The sequence below is a fragment of the Miscanthus floridulus genome, chromosome 1 (genome assembly GCF_019320115.1).
Source record: "Miscanthus floridulus cultivar M001 chromosome 1, ASM1932011v1, whole genome shotgun sequence".
In the NCBI taxonomy this organism is placed as follows: domain Eukaryota; kingdom Viridiplantae; phylum Streptophyta; class Magnoliopsida; order Poales; family Poaceae; genus Miscanthus; species Miscanthus floridulus.
This window is the reverse complement of record NC_089580.1, coordinates 115,254,111-115,269,195: the sequence shown is the minus strand read 5'-3', so window position 1 is coordinate 115,269,195 and position 15,085 is coordinate 115,254,111. Positions and strand designations below refer to the sequence as shown.

The 15,085-nt window shown below is 49.3% G+C and overlaps 1 protein-coding gene across 5 annotated transcripts; it reads left to right on the top strand.

Moving 5' to 3' along the window:
- Positions 1-3,974: 3,974 nt before the first annotated feature.
- LOC136491431 (uncharacterized) lies at positions 3,975-14,859 on the top strand. 5 transcript variants are annotated; one of them, XM_066487724.1, is made up of 5 exons: positions 3,975-4,109; positions 4,780-4,850; positions 4,931-5,056; positions 5,200-5,262; positions 12,689-14,859. In XM_066487724.1, the coding sequence occupies exon 5, from the start codon at positions 12,725-12,727 to the stop codon at positions 14,726-14,728; it is 2,004 nt and encodes a 667-aa protein (XP_066343821.1). In that variant the 5' UTR covers positions 3,975-4,109; positions 4,780-4,850; positions 4,931-5,056; positions 5,200-5,262; positions 12,689-12,724; the 3' UTR covers positions 14,729-14,859. The 5 variants fall into 5 exon arrangements, with proteins under 5 accessions (XP_066343821.1, XP_066343836.1, XP_066343813.1 ...); XM_066487739.1 differs by lacking the exon at positions 4,780-4,850; XM_066487716.1 differs by having other exon boundaries at positions 4,780-5,056.
- Positions 14,860-15,085: the final 226 nt, after the last annotated feature.

The following is a 15,085-nucleotide window of genomic DNA, read 5'->3' as shown; positions in this document are numbered from 1 at the left end:
CACAGGGAGGGTCTGACGCGGTCCAATATGGTCCAGAGAGGGTAAAAACCCTCGGACACCGGTCCGACGCCTCCGTTGGACCCCAGGGGGAGTCCGACACTGCCACGTGTTGCGTCGTCATGTGCCTCGCCAAACACCATGCGATGAACAGTGTGCTCGACCTATCGAACGCCGCCTTTCAATAGGGTCCGACGCCTAGGGTCCGACACCTGTCAAAACTACACCGAGAGGTTCCAGAGCCGTCGAACCAAGTTGGACCCCTGGCCATCGGACCTAGGTAGGTCCGACACTCTCCCACGAATGCTCATAGGCTGCCACGTCAGCACCCCATCTAGGGTTAGTCGTCGGACCCGGGGAACAGCCGGTCCGACACTTCGCAATGCAGGGTACAACGCCCCTGGCTTCACCCTTTTCATGCGTGAACACTTCACCCTTGCTCAAATGTGACAACCACATATTGTGTCACCTTGTGCACGCATGTTAGCATATTTTCACAAACATTTTCAAGTGTGTTAGCACTCACTAGAATCTAAATGCATATGCAATGAGTTAAAACATCTAGTGGGCATTTTGATAACCGCATTTCGATATGAGTTTCTATCATCTTAATAGTACGGCTATCTATCCTAAATGTGATCACACCCACTTGGCGTCTTAATCACCAAAGCACAAAAACTCCTATGGATATCACCTTTGCCTTGAGTTTTTTGTTTTTCTCTTTCTTCTTTTCCAAGCCCGAGCACTTGATCACCATGGCCATCACTACCTTCATGATCATCACCATTTGCTCCATCACTTGGAATATGCTACCCTATCTCATGATCACTTAGAGCAAAAGGGTTAGCACCTAGGGTTTCAACAATTCACCAAAACCAAACTAGAGCTTTCAGTCTCCAACAGCCATGATTTCTCCACTCCTTTGCTTAGCCTCAACGCTAACTCAGAGATGTCACCATATGCCACCCTGAATCCTCCTCTTATGTTTTGAGGTCCAACCCTAAAAGCATTTGGCCTCACTTTTGAGGCAAAAACCGCCCAATCCTCTAAGATGTATAGTCGCTACACAAAGCCTCCAATGTCAACACATGTTCTCAAAGTCCTTGACCTAGCGGTCGACCAACTCCTCGTGATGCCTCGCATTGACTTGGTCTAAACTCCTTGCATTGGCTCCAATCAACGTTGTCTTCATTACCGTCTTGCATGTGCTCTTGCTAGTCCTCATAGCATGTGCTAGCTATCTTGGTTCGTTCTCCATAGGGATCGATGATGCGGATATATATCTAGATATCCAGAAGATCCGATATCCGTATCCATTTTAGTATAAATATGGATATCCATATTCGTATTTGATTTAAACATGGATGTTTAATGGATGTACTCCGTATTCGTTTATGAAGATTATTCTCTATCCGATTCCACGTTTGTATCCGATAAAAATATGAATTATATATCCAATATTATCCATATCCGCTAAGTACAAATTATTTTGAAATCATCTAAATCTTACCATTATGACTAATTAACTATGTAAATGAAAATAAATTTAATATAACAGATGATATGTATTATTATTTAAAAATTATCTATGGCTAATGTAATTTTAATATTACTGACGATACATAAATCTTAAGTTTAGTTAATTTTGATGTGGCTAATCATATTAGTTAGTATTTTGTCTTATTTATATAATTTAAATTTTATTTTATTTATTTAAATTCAGTAATTAATATATATTATTTATAATTTTCTTATATTTATATATTTAACTATTAAAACATTGATTAAAGTATTTTAGTATTGGTAGTGGTCTTTATCCACGGTGTTATATAGCTATATTTTAAATCCCTTCATCCATAATGATTTAGCAAATAGATACATCTTATCTTCAAAATCAAGTAGATATCTGAATTTGAATTCGAGATATCCATTTTGCATTAGTATCCGACAATATCCGTATTTGTATTCGAATTTGAATAAAAATGTGGTAAATAATGGTATCCAAATTCGTATCCATCCGGATCCGATGCGAATCCATCCTTAGTTCTCCGGCCTCTCGGTCCCTCTGTTCTAAGTCTCTACGTGCATATATCCACTGTGTGTTCTCACGTCGTCACATTCCATGAGCTCTCTTTAGACAAAGACACCATATTCAATTATCATTCGTCAAATATTATCTATTAGAATCATCATTTTCATTGGGTTATTTTAGAACTTTGTCTTTGATGCAATTTTTTAAATTAAAATTTATCTAAAATCAAATTCGTTATCTACATGACACATCTAAAGTTCCCTCTGGTGTGCTCTTTCTGCCAGTTCGCATATACCGGCCTGGTTCTTCGAATAAACATGCACATGTTTGGGTTATTTTTCTTTAAAAGGAGCAATTTCAAATCTGTTATATTTTGTGTCAGCTTTAGTATATTTGTGTGGCATCTGGTCAACTTACATACTAGAATCATGTGCAAGCATTTGACTTTTAGGACACAGGGCGGCACGGGGCACGGGCACCGACCCAAGCGTTATATGTTGTGTCAGCTTTAGTATATTTGTGTGGCATCTGGTCAACTTACATACTAGAATCATGTGCAGGCATTTGACTTTTAGGACCCAGGGCGGCATGGGGCACGGGCACCGACCCAAGCGCACTCGTCGCCAGCTCTCCTCCTCCCTCCCCTCTCCTTGCCGCCGACTGAGTAGCTCGACGAACGCCCGTGCGGCCACGAGGACGGCGGCGACCTTTGAAGCCACACTCTTCGGGAGCTCCGTGCTCACGTCCGTTCGTGTACCTGTGGCTACGGACGATGGTAGCACGTTATGGCGCGCGGCAGGCTAGATCCACGGCGGGAGACGGCGGATCCAGTGTCCTAGCAACTGGATCTATGAAGTGCGGGGCGTTGGGAGGCTCTCCGGCGACAGTGGTGGCCTACGGCCATTGCGGTGGTGTTGGGGGCGGCGTTACTTCGGCAGTGGCTCAAAGATGGGTCATCCCCTTCCCACCCGTCCCTCTCCCCCATCTAGACCTAGCGTCGTCGTCGCTGGAGCTCGCATCAAGAGGTAGGGCGGTGGCGGGGCCTTGTGTTGACGGTAGTGGACGTGGTCGGGAGGGCGGCGGGTAGTGGCGAGCCATTAGCGACGGTGTCCCTTTGTGCGGCGGAGGACGGTGGTGGCCTAAGCATCGATGCCCAGTCCTCGGTAGGGAGAACGGGCAGAAGACCTCTTCGGCGTTGGCAGCAACCCTAGGGGCGGCTGATGCCTGGGCGCCGCTGTAAGGATCTCGATGTGCAGGAGGCAGATCCTATCAACAGTGGCCGCCCTAGGGGCGGCGGAGGCCTGGGAGTCTGGGCAGAAAAGGATATCTACAGCGGCGACAATGGAGGACTCCAGTAGAGGTGACGGCCATGATCCCAATGATGGCAGCCATAGGCGCCGAAGGCCTTGGAATCCGGCAAAGCAGAAGCGGATCATGCCGACTCACATCTGATCGGCTAATTTTGACCGGAGGACAACGGATGAAGGTCGGCTAATCGGCGACACGTGGCGTTAACTCACTTGAAGCAGATAAAAAATGGCACCAGTAGAGATTTGCAGCGATGGCACACTAGGAGCGGCTGCGACTTGACGACTTCCGCTCACCGAATCTTACCATTTCAGGAGAGAATGTTGAAAAGTAGGATGTGCCGAGATCGTAGTTTTTTTCTTTGTTAGTTGTGTTTTCTCCTCTTATTTGAGGTGTAGTCTAAGTTCTCTTATATCTTTTGACTGTGTATATTTTTTATGGATATAGAGGCCAGATTAATAAAAATACATTATCTAAAAAGGCATTTGACTTTTTTTTAGAATGGCATTTGATATTTGAGGTTACGTTATTATGATTTATGTGCAATTAAAACATGTGGGCCCCCTCGTTCAAATCTCATTACTATAATAACACTTCAATTTTACTAGAACACCCCTGAACCCCACACCAAGGACAGACAGGTGCTGGTGCGGTGGTGCTCCATCTTCTTCCTCTGCTTTCCCCACCTCGTCGGCTCCTCCCTGTTGTACATGCTGCAGCAACCACCGCTGCCGAAATCAGGCTCCTCCATCCATATGTGCTCGCAGTTCAGGTGTGCTCTCCTGCATCTTCTCCCTCGCCTACCCTCGGTTCCCCAATGCTACTGATCTACCTGCCGTGGTGTGATGCTGTTTTTCGATTCTGCCCTCAACTGGTGGAGTGAGAAACGAAATGATGCTGGAACTGGGTTCTTCACTTCTTTGTTAATGCGTGCTTAAAGGAAATCGACTAGTGTGGGGGGATTCGAGGGTGATTCACCACCAAATACAACTGTGGCTAATTTGTTTTTAGTCTTGGCATTTTAATCTCCTATGTGCAGGAAATGTTGAATATTTCGTACAGACCATATTGTTGTAATATATTTGTGTTAGTAGCAGTCTAGGTTCTTTTCGATTTTCATGGGTGAAAACTCAGGTTCTTACAGAACACGACTACAATAGAATTAGAATAGGACCAGTTAAAAAGGTTTTGATGAGAAATGGAGCAGCTGATTTAACACGATGAGATCATTTACTGAATCAGGAAAAAAATCCATGCCTTTTCTAAATGATCCATTGTCCTCCCTACAAGAAGTTCCATCATTCCATGCCCTCCCTGGAGTAAAAGACATGTTTATTTTTTATTTTTTTTGGTTGACAAATACAACTGTGTAGATCACACAAAGCACCTCTTCTGTACCTGGTGCTATCCAAGCTGCCCTTTTCTCACTTTATGACTGACAGGAGAATCCAGAGGATGCATGGAAGAAGCAAGAGACAGATGGACAGAAAAATCTCTTTTCTTTAATGACCGGGTTGCTCTTTCTTATTTTCTCGTTGCCCTGTCACAGATGAGAGTTCTTACCTGTCTCCTCTATCTATCCGTCTCTCCCAGAGTTTCTACTACCGAACTATCTCACACAGGCACTGCATGTAGCGCCGGTGCTGCAGAGCACCCTGACGTGTCATGCTTGATGCATCACCTTGGATTAACGGAGCCCTCTCCGTTTCTTGCTCTCAGGTAACAGGCACCACCCGCTGCAATTGTTCGTTAATGTTATATGTGGAATTCAAAAATGAGTATCAACAATATTTGCCTATGTGCAATCTTTGCACTCATTGTCTTCATGTCGATCTGAACAAAGTCCATGCCCATATTTTCAGAAAAGCTTCTTCCCTTGAGATGTAAAGATATCAACACCGGTTCCGGTTGGGTGAAAGCAGAAGGTGAGACTCGCTGCATTACCCTACTGTTGGAACGTGGATTACTGCACATGTAGTAGCTGAATGAGGTGGGAGGCCAGGATTTTGGTTCCGGGTGGCGGCATGGCTGGGACGCCGTGCTGTTGCCACAGAGATCTAATCAATCTCCAGCTTAGCCTTTCATTAACCAAAGAGTTCAGGCTTTATAGCCAAATCCTAACAACTTGTGACTAATCAAAACAATTCCACTAACTGAAATCATAAAGAATAGGATGACCGGCGTAGGTGGGCGTGGTGACCTCACGCTAGCACTCAGCCACAGCTGCGCTTCCTGCGCTGGTATACCTGGTCCACCATAACACCTACCCTTTAACGGTATGAGCATGTGTTTGTTGCATAATTCTGAAGTATAAATTGATGAAGTGTAAGCAATTTTTAAGCACACATTGCACCATATACAAGCATTTGAGCATTTGTTCAATATCAAATGTTTGTGTGGTCCAACAAGAAATATTCAATAATCAGGTCAGCACTGGCGCACAGCTTAGAATATGTACCTTTGACTTCAATTTTCTACTTATTTATTAAGTCCTTCCTTTTGCTATAATGTTGTTCTAGATATCCTAACATTCCTATGTTACTGTGTCCATTATGTTGCAACAATCTCAAGGCCTAGCTCAATTCCTATTTTTTTCTAATCTAGGTGGCATACACTTTCATTTAACCAATTCGTCCTATTTCGTCATCAGTCCGCCAAGTGTATAGTGGTTATCCTGTCACATCATTGCTGTCAAAGTGTTGTAGTCTTGAGGAAAGAAGATGGGTGTCACTAAGACTGCATTGCTTTTTTAGATAAAGGAAATAACATCCTGCTTCATCCTATTACTATAGGAATGAGACAAAGCTTATTACAAGGTTTACCATACAAAAAAACACAAAGTTCTCAAACATCTTTAATTAAGACCAAGCCTAAAAGTAAAGGGTCATCCATGGAAAGCAAAGAAGGCCATCTCTGCAGACTCCAACTTGCCACATGCATGTATGATGCCATCTTTTTCCTTGTCACTCTGCTGCAATGGGCATAATTGCGTAACCAACGCGTTCCATTGAACAGAACCTGGAAATATGTTTTAGGTTGAGAGTTACCAAAGACCATGTCATTCCTTGTTAGCATATTGACCAACAAAAAGCCACAGCACCGGTCAGTTATAGTGAATTGTACTTATTGCCTCTCATAGATAAGCTTAGTGCTAAAGCACTTGTATCTTACTTTTCCTGCACTTTTACTTTCCTTAGCTTCCAAGCCTAGTGCTAGGAATATGCTCAGCATTCACTTTAGTAGTTAGAATATACTGTAGCAAATGGGAGTCCCCTTTACCTATAAAGGGTAAGGGAGTGTCATTGTAAAAAACAAGCCGTTGCATTTCTTTCCAATCCAAGCGGTCAAGGGCCAAGCTGCCCTCTGGTAGTTCCTAAATCAGAATCTGAGATCTATTTGGGCCAACAATTGGTATCAGAGCCTAGGGCTCTTGAGTGAGCGAGCGCCATGTCCACCGAGAGCCAAATCGCCAGAGCGCGCGCCGCCGAAGGAGGAGCGGTGGTAGACCCTCAGGGCGGCGCAGCAGGCGTTGGAACCAGCGACCGCGCGACGCGCCTTGTTGTGCAAGAGGCAGCGGCTGCGACGGCGGCTAAGACGGCCCGGCAGGCAGCGACTGTGGCTCAGGCCACGGTGGCTGCCGCTGCAGCGCTTCGTGCCGAGATGGAGCAGGAGGAGCCAGAGCCTGCGGGAGGAGGATTGCGCAGTCGGATCGGGCGCCGCCACCAGTCGCCGTCACCAGAGCGGCATCGTGGTCGCCGCGGACGCTTGTCGGTGCTGCAGATGGTCTACCACGACTCCGGAGCAGGCACGCCATGGCCGATGCTCACCAAGGCGAACTACCACGAGTGGAGCCTGCTGATGAAGGTCAAGCTGCTGGCTCGGCGGTTGTGGGAGGCGGTACACGTCGGCGGCGTCAGCTACGACGACGATCGCCGGGCGTTGGTGGCCCTGTGCGTCGCCGTCCCCACCGAGCTCGGAGCCTCCCTTGCCAACAAGCCCACGGCAAAGCTGGCGTGGGAATCGATCACCGTGGCGCGTGTCGGTGGAGATCGCGTGCGCCGGGCGACGTTGCAGCGCCTCCGAGGGGAGTGGCAAGGCCTCGCCTTTCAGCCAGGTGAGGAAGTCAAGGACTTTGCCCTTTGCCTGACCAACCTGATGGAGCAGAAGGCGTGCAACGCGACACTGACCTCACGGAGGAGCACGTGGTGGAGAAATTCCTCCGCTGCATGCCAAAGAAGTACGCGCAGATTGTCATGTCGATCGAGACGCTCCTTGACTTCGAGCAGCTCATTGTCGAGGACGTGACCGAGAGGCTCAAGGCGCTGCAGGACCGCGAAGAGGGGCCTCACGCCGAGCTGGGCGCCGCTGGAAGCAAGCTGCTATACACGATGGAGCAGTGGCTCGCCTTCGAGAAGGAGGAAGGTTCCGGACCATCCGGCTCCTCCCAGGAGCATCGCTGGCGACCATGCGGCGGCAAGAAGAAGAAGGAGCAGGTCGGACCCCGGGGCCAGGCAGGCACTGATGGCAGCGCCGCTGGCCAGTGCAAGGTGACCCGGGATGACACCTGCAACAACTGCAGCAGGTCGGGCCACTGGGCCAAGGACTGCCGCTTTCCTCCACGCCGTGGTGGGCAGGCTCACATCGCGCAAGCAGAGGAGGGGGATGCTACTCTGTTCCTGGTGCACGGGTGTGTCGAGCCGCAGCAAGAAGCAGGGGAGGGGGTGAAAGGTCCAAGCTTTCCCCTTTCCCCATCGGCTGGCTCTGCACATCTCCACCTCGACGAACCGCGCGCCCACGCCTTCCTCGGCAAAGGCGCAGACGATGACAAGATCGACAGCTGGTACCTCAACACCAGTGCCACGCACCACATGACTGGTCGGCGCGAGTTCTTCTCCGACCTGGACTCTGGCGTGAAGGGCTCCGTCAAGTTCGGTGACGCCTCTGCCGTCGAGGTCAAGGGAGTCGGCTCGATCATTTTCAAGGCCAAGACAGGGGAGCACCGCCTCCTCATCAGCGTGTACTACATCTCGGCCTTGAGGAACTCCATCATCAGCATCGGGCAACTAGACGAGAATGGCTCGCGGGTGGAGATTGAGGGCGACGTGTTGCGCATCTAGGATAGAAGCCGCCACCTCCTCGCTAAGGTGAACCGGGGAAGCAAACGCCTTTACGTGCTCCATGTGCAGGTGGCGCAACCCCTCTGCCTTGCCGCGCGCCGGGACGATGAGGCGTGGCGCCGGCATGAGCGTTTTGGGCATCTTCACTTCGAGGCCCTGAAACAGCTCGACAAGGAGGAGATGGTCCGCGGCATGCCCTGCATCGACCACGTCGAGCAGCTCTGCGACACCTGTAAGGTGACCAAGCTAAAGCGCCAGCCCTTCCCGTATCAAGCCTCCTACCTCGCCACCGAGCAGCTCGAGCTGGTGCACGGCGACCTCTGCGGTCCAGTGTCACCGGCCACTCCTAGAGGTCGGCGCTACTTCCTACTGCTCGTCGACGACGCTACCCGCTACATGTGGGTCGTGTTGCTCGATTCCAAGGCGGCAGCTGTAGACGCCATCAAGCGCCATCAGGCAGTCGTGGAGAAGGAGTGCGGCCGCAAGCTCTGGGTGCGCCGCACAGACAACGGCGGCGAGTTCACGGTGGCCGAGTTCGCTACGTACTGCGCCGACGAGGGGATTCAGCGCCACTACTTCATGCCCTACTCACCACAGCAGAACAGCGTGGTCGAGCGTTGCAATCAGACTGTGGTGGCAGCGGCACGTGCCCTCCTCAAGCAAAGCAGCATGCCGGCGATCTACTGGGGGGAGGCTGTGATGACTGCCGTACACCTGCTCAACGGCTCGTCGACCAGTGCTCTCGATGGCAAGACGCCGTATGAGGCCTGGCATGGGCGCAAGCCGGCGGTCAGCTACCTGCGCGTTTTCAGTTACCTCGCCTTCGTCAAGGAGCTAAACCATGTCGGCAAACTCGACGATCGCAGCTCGCCGGGGGTCTTCATCGGCTACGTAGAGGGGGCTAAGGCTTACCGAGTGCTCGATCTAGCGACACGACGCGGGCGCGTGGCGCGTGACGTCGTGTTCGATGAAGGACGTGGCTGGGCATGGGACAAGGCGGTGGACGACGGGTCGACGGCCGCGCTCCGTGACTTTACCATCGAGTACGGGTGGATGGGCGGTGCTGAGGTAGCACAAGGTGCATCCTCGTCGACGTCTGGGTCTTCATCACCAGCGCCGACCTCTTCATCAGCTCCGCCGCGTTCGCCATCACCGAATCCGGGGGAGCTCGGCAGCCCATCGGCGATGGTCGGTAGTCCATCGACAGCAGCTCCGACCTCTCCAACACCGTAGCCGACCTCCCCGGTGCATCAGCCGACCTCCTCGGCGTCTTCTGCATCGCCCGCTACGACACCAGCGCACGCAGTGCAGCCGGGGGTTGAGTAGGCGACGCCACTAGAGGATGATGAAGACCGCCTGGACGCCTACCACGACAATGAGCCCCTTCGGTACCGCATGGTGGCAAACATCCTCGGAGAGCAGTCTCCACCGAACCAGCCCGAGAGGCTCTTCGCTTAGCTACATCTGACGCACGCCGGTGAGCCGACCACTTATGCTGAGGCGCAGGGTGATCCGGTGTGGCGGGTGGCGATGGAGCAGGAGCTCAAGTTCGTTGAGCATAACCGCACCTGGGAGCTGGTGCCACTATCTGACGGCCACCGCCCCATCACCCTGAAGTGGGTGTTCAAGCTCAAGAAGGACGAGCTGGGCGTGGTGATCAAGCACAAGGCGCGGCTGGTAGCACGTGGCTTCGTCCAGTAGGAGGGGATCGTCTACGACGACGCCTTCGCCCCCGTGGCGCGCATGGAGTCAGTCCGTGTCCTCCTCACGCTGGCGGCTCAAGAGGGGTGGCAAGTCCACCACATGGACGTGAAGTCCGCCTTCCTCAACGGCGACCTCAAGGAGGAGGTCTACGTGCGCTAACCACCTGGCTACGCCGTCGCCGGAGAAGAGGGGAAGGTGTACCACCTGCGCAAGGCACTCTATGGCCTGTGCCAGGCACCGCGCGCCTGGAACGCGAAGCTCGACAACACACTCAAGAAGATGGGCTTCAAGCAGAGCGCGCATGAGGCGGCGGTGTACCGGCGGGGCAGTGGACGCAACGTTCTACTGGTCGACATCTACATCGACGACCTCATCATCACCGGCGCTGAAGAGCAGAAGGTGGAGGTGTTCAAGGCGCAGATGAAGAGGGCATTCGACATGAGCGACCTCGGCCTCCTCTGCTTCTACCTCGGCATCGAACTGTGCCAGGACGCCAGCGGGATCGCCCTCCGCCAAACCCACTACGCCAAGCGCATCCTCGAGCTCAGCGGCTTGACAGGCTGCAATCTAGCCCACACCCCGATGGAGGAGAAGCTCAAGTTGAGTCGAGAGAGCACGGCGGAGGAGGTCGATCCAACCCATTACCGGCGGCTAATCGGGAGCTTACGCTACTTGGTCCACACCTGGCCGAACATCGCGTTTGTCGTCGGGTACATGAGCCGGTTCATGGAGCGGCCGACGATGGAGCATCTGCACGCCGTTAAGCGTATCCTGCGCTACGTGGTGGGCACCCTCGACTACGGTCTTCACTACGGAAGGGCCCCCGGCACGGCGCGGTTCGTCGGCTACTGCGACAGCGACCTCGCCGGCGATGTGGATACCAGCAAGAGCACAACTAGGACGCTGTTCTTTCTCGGTGATTGCTTGGTCAGTTGGTAGTCCCTCAAGCAGAAGGTGGTGGTCCTCTCAAACTGTGAAGCGGAGTACATTGTCACCACCACTGCAGCAACTTAGGCACTATGGCTGTCAAGAATGCTGGCAGAGCTCCTTGGCAGGAAGGTGGATATGGTTGAGCTGAAGGTGGACAGCAAGTCTGCTCTAGCTCTGGCCAAGAACCCTGTCTTCCATAAGAGAATCAAGCACATTCGCATTAAGTACCAATTCATCAGAGATTGCTTGGAGGACGGGAGCATCAAGGCCAGCCACGTTGCTACTACAGATCAGCTGGGTGACATTCTCACCAAGTCGCTGGGGAAGTCCAAGTTCCAAAAGACGAGGGAGAGGATTGGGCTACAACAGATCACCTTCAGTGCTCGGCACAAGGCTTAGGGGGAGAATTGATAGATAAGCCTAGTGCTAAAGCACTTGTATCTTACTTTTCCGGTACTTTTATTTTCCTTGGCTTCCAAGCCTAGTGTTAGGAATATGCTCAGCATCTACTTTAGTGATTAGAATATGTTGTAGCAAGTGGGAGTCCCATTTGCCTATAAAGATCAAGGGAGTGTCATTGTAAAAAACAAGCCATTGCATTTCCTTCCAATCCAAACGGCCAAGGGCCAAGCTGCCCTCTGGTAGTTCCTAAATGTGAATCTGAGATCTATTTGGGCCAACAGCCTCCGTGTTTATGCCAACCTTTGAATAAATTTTCCACACTCAAAGGAGGCACTAAACCAAACACAATATGTAAAGCATGCCATAGAAATCTAGCATGGTAACATTCAAAGAAGAGGTGATGGATGGATTCAGTATTACTACAGAAGCAACATAATTTACTACCATTCCAATTCCTTCTAGCTAAATTATCTTTAGTAAGGATGGCCCTCTTCTTCAAGAACCATAAGAAGACCTTAATTTTCAAAGGTAATTTTGTTCGCCAAATTTCTTATGTGACCTTAATACCATTACTGTCTAGGACCCGATATAGAGACTTCACAGTGAAGGTACCATTTTTGTTCAAAGGCCATAAAATTGAATCACTACCAGCTTGTAATCTAACATTCGTAATGCGTGCAACCAGATTATGCCATTCCTGTAACTGGTTTAAGACTGCATTGCTATCATGTTGAGGTTACATTATCCTATTATCTCCCAATATCGCTCTTGCTACCCATCAAATTATCCTGTAATGATGGCTGATCCAATTAAACATACTTGGGTGCATAAAGTATGAAAGGCTTCTGGTGAACATCTGCAGAAATGCTATCAGTGCAGCTTTGCTGACTTTGGCTATTGCCTATCAGTGTAGCAGTGCCTTTAAAGTTGTTAGATTTTGGTTCCCTTGATTATGAAGACCGGCGACTAGATCTGGTTTTGGAATCATCATAGTACATTTCAATAGGACAACAGTTGTATTTGATTTACAACTCCAGCGACTGCTGTTGATGCATAATTGTTTCCTCTAAACAATTGCAATGGCTTTCATAGTTACTTAATTCTATATCTGTCTTCTCTTCCTTAATATTTTGTTTTAAATGCAAGCATCTGCATTTTCACTTAGAAAATAACATAAATGTATTTGTGCTACATGCAGTGCATTGGGGATACATAAGCACATGGTCTGTTAAACATGAACTTAACAGTGGAGGGATTGGTACAGCTATGGAGTAAGTGGGAAATCCAAGTAGTGGTACTGCTCAGCTTCACCATGCAAATCTTCCTATTCTTTGGTGGCAGTATTAGACGGTACAACACAAACACCCTTCTTAGGGTTTCCATTTGGTTAGCCTATGTAGGGGCAGACATGGTTGCAGTCTATGCCCTTGGACTCATATCCAAGAATGATCAGAATGCCACAACATTAGTTGGATTCCATGGAACTAATAATCCAAATTATTTTGACTTAAATCACAACCAGCTAGCTTTCTTCTGGGCGCCATTCCTTCTCGTCCATCTTGGTGGGCAAGACACCCTGACTGCTTTCTCTATGGAGGACAACAACTTGTGGCTGAGGCACCTGATGAACCTGTCCATTCAAGTCTTGTTGGCCTTATACGCCTTTTGGAAGTCGACAGGTCGGCACAACTTGAAGATTTTTGCTCCAGCCATACTTGCTTTTCTTGCTGGAATCATGAGGTATGGGGAGAGGACATGGGCTCTTAAGTGCAGCAGCCGAAATGGCCTTAGGGAAACAACGTGGCAATTGCAGAAACTGGATGTTGAAGCTGATAAGGGCAGCTATGTGAGCACAATCTTGTATGTCTTGAGCTCAATGCCAGGAGTCCGAGATCTCTTCTCTGGACGCACCGTCTCCCAGATGAAAGTGCGTGAGGTATTCAAGTTCCAAGCAAACAACAGACCCCTGGATCAAGTGCTAAAACTGCTGGAGGTGGAGCTTGCCATGATGTACGATGATCTGTACACCAAGGCCATGGTGCTTCGTACAAGGACTGGAGTCATACTCCGGTGCATCAGCCAGGTTTTGATGACATCTGCCTTTTTGATATTCGTAGTTGCAAACAACAGACAATATTACAGTAGAGCTGATGTTGAAATCACCTATGTGTTATTCATTGGCTTCTTTACTATTGAAGTTTGTGCATTCATTTTGATGGTCATGTCACCATGGACCTGGGCATTCTTCAAATCCCGAAAGTGTAAAATGCTTGCCCATGTTACCTGGCTTCTTCTCTCCAGTAGTATTGGTTGGCCGGAGAAGAGGATATTGTGGTCAAAATCAATGGGGCAGTACAACTTCCTGAACTCCTGTATAGGCCATCATCGATCAAGTACATCATCCAAACTACTCATCTACATCAGGAAGGCGTTAAGTGCTGTTGAAAGCAAGTATTTAGTCAGAAAGCTCCGCCACACCAAGCATGTCAAAGTAAACAAGGACATCATGGAGGACGTTGTCACATGGGTTGGACGTGTTGCTCGCGAGGAATTTACAAGAATAACTGAACAGCAACACTGGGTACATCTTCGTCCAATTATCAAGGCTACACTGAACTCTAGTGCTAACTCTTTTGGTGACAACATCATCCTTTTGCATACATGTACAGAGCTGCACCTACGGAAACGCCCCAACGACGACGAGGTCATCGGCATGAATGAGACAATATCAAGTACCAATACTATCATGGACACATGCACCAAGATATCAAATTACATGGTGTACCTCTTAGTTGTGCAGCCTTCAATGTTGCCACTCAGTGGCAGTGCAGAGGATACACTGGCGAAGTTCTATGAGAAGATGACCAAGAATAGTTACAGCAACGAGCAGGATGTTCTGGACACTGCTTATCAGCTATTGGAGAATGTGCTGGAGTTTGGCGACGAGGAATGCCTGAAAGAACAGGAGGAACCAGGGCCATGGCGTGAGACGCTGATGGAGATCAGAGATATGTGGATGAGGCTACTTATTTATGCGGCCGGGAAGTGCCTAGGGGATCTGCACGCCCAACAGCTAGGAAGAGGAGGGGAGCTTCTCACCTTCGTATGGTTACTCATGGCGCATAGTGGAATTGGAGATGTCGATCATCAGGTTGACCTAATAAGTAATAATGATGTTTTGTCAGGCCAGTTTTGTGCGTTCCATTTTCCTAGTAAAGCTGAACAATCTAGTGCATAAATAGCTCATGGAATGGAATGTGGCGCCACTCAACAAGAATGGAAGGTGGCTTCTGAAGTGAAAACCTGTGCTTGTAATAACATAGACGATCGTAATATAAGTGATGATAAAAGTACTTGCTGTTAGAATCCGATACCCCTAGTTATGTGTAGCAACCCTCAAATATTTGACGGGATATTGTGAGTATGACACAAGCGTGTGCCGTATTAAGAACGACGACGTAGACGAATTTCGTAGAAGACGATGAGCATGTTAAAGTACCATGACAAGTGATTAAAATTTAGCGAAGCCAATCATAAATTCTATAAGCACACCTCCAAAAAGGTATAAGTGACTCTCATAATTCTATTTGACCCT